This window comes from Vipera berus, assembly GCF_964194415.1.
Source record: "Vipera berus genome assembly, chromosome: 3".
NCBI lineage: Eukaryota > Metazoa > Chordata > Lepidosauria > Squamata > Viperidae > Vipera > Vipera berus.
This window is the reverse complement of record NC_138204.1, coordinates 211,122,438-211,127,811: the sequence shown is the minus strand read 5'-3', so window position 1 is coordinate 211,127,811 and position 5,374 is coordinate 211,122,438. Positions and strand designations below refer to the sequence as shown.

At 38.6% G+C, this 5,374-nt stretch overlaps 1 protein-coding gene across 1 annotated transcript; it reads right to left on the bottom strand.

Annotated features, from left to right (window-relative positions):
- Positions 1-2,351: 2,351 nt before the first annotated feature.
- LOC308665544 (proto-oncogene Mas-like) lies at positions 2,352-3,227 on the bottom strand (the record flags this gene model as incomplete). The annotated part of the gene is made up of 1 exon (XM_081323604.1): positions 2,352-3,227. One exon carries the CDS (start codon positions 3,225-3,227, stop codon positions 2,352-2,354), a length of 876 nt encoding a protein of 291 aa, XP_081179730.1.
- Between the last annotated feature and the right edge of the window lie 2,147 nt (positions 3,228-5,374).

The following is a 5,374-nucleotide window of genomic DNA, read 5'->3' as shown; positions in this document are numbered from 1 at the left end:
TCCTTTCCTTTCCTTTCCTTTCCTTTCCTTTCCTTTCCTTTCCTTTCCTTTCCTTTCCTTTCCTTTCCTTTCCACCCTTCCCTCCCTTTCCTTTCCTTCCTTTCCTTTTCCTTTCCTTTCCTTTCCTTTCCTTTTCCCCTTCCTTTCCTTTCCTTTCCTTTCCTTTCCCTTCCCCACCCTTCCCTTTCCTTTCCTTTCCTTCCCTTCCTTTCCTTTCCCTTTCCTTTCCTTTCCTTTCCTTTCCTTTCCTCTTTCCTTTCCCTTCTTCCCCACCCTTCCCTTTCCTTTCCTTTCCTTCCCTTTCCTTTCCTTTTCCTTTCCTTTCCTTTCCTTTCCTTTCCTTTCCTTCCTTTCCTTTCCTTTCCTTTCCTTTCCTTTCCTTTCCTTTCCTTTCCTTTCCTTTCCTTTCCCTCCCTTTCCTTTCCTTCCCTTCCCTTCCTTTCCCTTTCCTTTCCTTTCCTTTCCCTTCCCTTCCCTTTCCTTTCCTTTGAGATTTTTTTTGCCTGGTTAATGGAGTTTACTCTCCCCCCCCACAATGTCTCACCTTTGCATCTTTTCTTAGGCCTCACGTGAAGATTTTTTTTTCTCCTCATTTTAAAACCTAGGCTTTTTGAATGCTTTTTTTTTTCAACCTGTCCTTTCAACTTCGCAATTTATGACTTTATCCTATACGTTTGTTGTTGCTTTTTAAACTAAATAAATAAACATTTTATCACATTGGCTTTTTTTTAATTCCCTCCTTTAATGTTAAGCTCTTTGGAAGGTTTTTTTTTTTTGGGGGGGGAAAATAACTTTGAGACCTAGTCTGGGTCTATAAAACGGATTTGTATGTTAAATTTGGAGAATCATCAATGAGTGGTTAAACTCCCAATATCTTTTCCTGGAGTGATTTTCAGCTAGGAGGGGATAGAAAATCACTAGGAAATTCTATCTAGGGAATGGAAAATCACTGAAAGGAGATTATTAGGAGATTGGACAACCGTTTCTTCGAGATGGTATAAGATCCTTTGGGATCTGGATTGGACCAGAAAACTTCCAAGATCCCTTGGGAAGAAAGGAAGGTTTTAATTAGATTGGCCCAATACATTGGCTATCAGCTTGGTTGGCTTCGAAAAAGAGATGGGGCCATTTCATGGAAAACCTGGGGATCAGTGACTGATGGTAAAGATGCTTTTGTAGGCCATCTGCTGGGTTTCCTTGCGCAGTTGGTTGACCACTGTGAAAACAGTGGGCTGGGCACACTGCTTCTGTTTTTATGCGCTCATGACAGAAGGAGCTCTATGGTCAACTGGGGATCTGCACAGTCAAAGCCCAACTTCTCATATGCTACACATATGTTGCCTCTCATCTTAAATCTTTTCCTTATGAACTATCCTAATGCGAGGCAATCCTTTTTTTTTCATTGAAAAAGAACATGGTGGCGATCATTTTTCTCTGCTTTTCCTGGTTCAATTTGAGCACGTGTGACCAACATAGAATTGAGGACAGTGGAGTGGATATGACATGATCTCTCCATCCTGAATTTGGAGGGATAGAGGAGTAATTTCAAAGATGTGGAAAATCACTCTTGACAGGCAGAGAGGGAAAGAGGGAACAATGCAGCATTCACAAGAATCTTTGGGAAAGGTAGCTTTGGAAAATGTGCGTCTCAGTGGCCATAAGCAAACGTAACGACTCCTACACAACACACTGGTTTATTATTAATTTATTTGCTAAATTTACATCCTTTCTGTTTACTCCACATTCAGAGTGGATAGCAACATATAAAACAGAAAGTATAAACCCCAAGAATAGATGACTACAGTTTTAATTACAGCAAAATTAAAATCAGTATTACTAAAATGGAAAATCCATTGTGCATATTAATGAAGCATGTATATTAGACTGAAGCCGTGTGGATGCTAACACAGAATTAGTTTTCCAGAGTCAAAGACCAATTCTCCCTGGGAAATGAACTTCGCTGCGTAACTGACTATGAGGATAAAAGAGCTAGAAACATCAAAGCATTTTAAAAACTCTTTTAATTCGTGCTTGCAAATGAACAAAAAGCCAGTGCAGAAATCTGAAGATAAGGAGAACCATTCCATTCAGCTACTCCAGGATAACAGCTCAGATCCAAGAAAAATTTAACCCCTTTAACCCATGTGTTTTTACATTGCCATCATAATAGGATCCGTTTGAAATGTCTTGGAATGTTATGGTTAAGTGACAAGACTAATTTCCTAACTTCCTTGGCATTACATTTTTGGTAATCCTGGATTTGCTAGAGCAGGTTTGTCTGACTTAACTGTCACATCTTGGCAGGAAGCTATAGAAAGATGTCCCCCCATGCACACACTCTCGTGAGTATATCACAACTGGCTATCAACCTGGACCTCTGGTTGTTTTTCATCCTCTTCTTTCTCCTCAAAAAGTCTCTGAAGGCTAATTTTTAGGTTGCACATGGTTTTAAGTTCCTTCTTTCTCCCCAGTAGGAAATAGATCAGTGGGTTAACACTGCTGTTTAGACAGGCGCATAGGTAGCCATACGTGATTAAATTGCCACACCTGCGTTTGAAAAGGACATCTTTGAGATAAATGACAACTGGTGGAATGGAAAAGATGAGGAAAAAGAGGGCAAGCAAGATGGCCACATGAAGTCTTCCTTGCCTCTTCATTCGGGATTGAAGGTAGCCTTTGATGAGGAGCACCAAGCTGGAGACTACCACGAGTAGCATGCCAACCAAGGCAAATATGAGAATATGAAAGTAATTGTATAACATTTCGGGCTTAACTAAAATCAGACTATTATGAACTGCACATAAAAGGATAGTGATTATCCATGTAATGGCACAGAGTTTGGTGGACAGGTATTGGGACCGAACACATCGATACCAAATTGGGAAGAAGAAAGCCAAACATCGGTCAATGCCGATGATTGTTAGAAGAAGGTGACCAGTGCAGTAAGTGGATATGAAATATACTGTGATTGGGAGAACCTGGTTGGTAGGCAAGTGCAGAATTTTGCTCAGAAATAGGAATACGAGAGTTCCATTGTCAGCCACGGCCAAATTGATGATATAGACAGTGAAAGAATTCCTTTTAATCCAGAAGCCCAAAAATGTGATGACAATTCCATTCCCAATAATCCCTGCAATGCAGATTAAACTGAGTAAATAAGACCAAGGGGAAAATACAGAAGTGCTGCCATCGGTGTCATTACGGTCAGTCGAATTGTTTGATGACATTTTCACTTTAATATCTGTTATTCCGGACAATATGGCGATTAACTTCTGTGGAAAATAATCTTGACTCCCACAAAGTAAAGGATTTTTTTTTCACCTCAGTGCCTCTCCTAACAAGCAAAGCAGAAGCAACTTTATTCCAGACAATATGGTGATTATCTTCTGTGGAAAATAATCTTGACTCCCACAAAGTAAAGGATTTTTTTTCACCTCAGTGCCTCTCCTTACAAGCAAAGCAGAAGCAACTTTATTCCGGACAATATGGTGATTATCTTCTGTGGAAATTAATCTTGACTTCCACAAAGTAAAGGATTTTTTTTCACCTCAGTGCCTCTCCTTACAAGCAAAGCAGAAGCAACTTTATTCCGGACAATATGGTGATTATCTTCTGTGGAAATTAATCTTGACTCCCACAAAGTAAAGGATTTTTTTTCACCTCAGTGCCTCTCCTTACAAGCAAAGCACAAGCAACTTTATTCCAGACAATATGGTGATTATCTTCTGTGGAAATTAATCTTGACTCCCAGAAAGTAAAGGATTTTTTTCACCTCAGTGCCTCTCCTTACAAGCAAAGCAGAAGCAACTTTATTCCAGACAAGATGGTGATTATCTTCTGTGGAAATTAATCTTGACTCCCAGAAAGTAAAGGATATTTTTCACCTCAGTGCCTCTCCTTACAAGCAAAGCAGAAGCAACTTTATTCCGGACAATATGGTGATTATCTTCTGTGGAAATTAATCTTGACTCCCAGAAAGCAAAGGATTTTTTTCACCTCAGCGCCTCTCCTTACAAGCAAAGCAGAAGCCACTCATAGAAGACAGCTTGTTTGATCACTTTGCCAGATAAAAAGAGGAGATCCTTTTAGGTTTTGTGTGGAGTTTGGGTTCCTGTGGTTTTTTTGTGTTTTTTTTTTCCTGAGAACTGTGTGAAAAGAAAACAAACAGTGATCATATGATCTTTTGGATCTTTCCATCTTTATTGTAAAGTATATTTAAAAGTGCTGTGCAAAGGTATTATTCTTTTTTTAAAAAAGTTCTTCTGAAAGGTTCTCTTTGAGACCCCCCCACCCCCTATACTTAACAGCATTTTTAATAATGTTCTGGTTGGTTTATATTCATTCAAAGATGAGCATCATAAGGGGGGATGTTATCCTTTGGAATGACTAGCTGATTAATTTCTGCCCTACTATATATTTCTACGAATATGGAACCTTACCTTGTTAGCGATAATGAGCTGTCATAAGTTGTGACTTTATCCTGTAGATAGCCTTGAGTTAGGCCAAAACAGGAAAAAAAGAGTTAATTATCAAGGCATATTCAAATGACTTGACAAATATTTCTCTCTCTCTCTCTCTCTCTCTCTCTCTCTCTCTCTCTCTCTCTCTCTCTCTCTCTCTCTCTCTCTCTCTCTCACACACACACACACACACACACACATATATATATATATATATATATATATATATATATATATATATATATATATATATATATATATATATATATATATATATATATATATATATATATATATATAAAGCTCAGAGAAGAATCTAAAAGGAGACAAAGTATAAAAGTGTATGGGAGCATAAAATTTAGTATGTGGCAGATTAAATACCTCATAATACTTTGAACCATTGCATGGTTCCTCCCAGCAAACCATCCCTTTTTTCCTCTCTGCCCCTGCTCTAGGCTGCCAACCCCAAAGGTTTGGGGAACCCTGCTCTACACAACGAGGTGAATTATTCATTTATTTGCTAAATTTATATCCTTCCTTCCAGATTATTTACCATTCAAGGTGGCTGACAACAGGTAAAAACAGAAAGAAGAAGCCACAAGAGCAGATGATCACGATTTTATTGAAAGCAAAACTAAAATAAGTATTCTTCTATTTGAAATCCATATACTGTATGCAAAGATGCATGGGATATTAATGACGCGTGTATATTGAATGGATAACATGTTTGCATGGATCACAAATCAATTCTCATTGCTAAAACATCTTTGCTGACTAACTGCCCCTCCGGATAAAAGAGCTGGGAACATTAAAGCAGTGCTAGGAAGCCCATTACATTTCTGGTAATCCTGGATTTGCTAGAGCAGGTTTGCCTGAATTAACAGCTACATCCTGGATGAGAGTTATAGAAACAT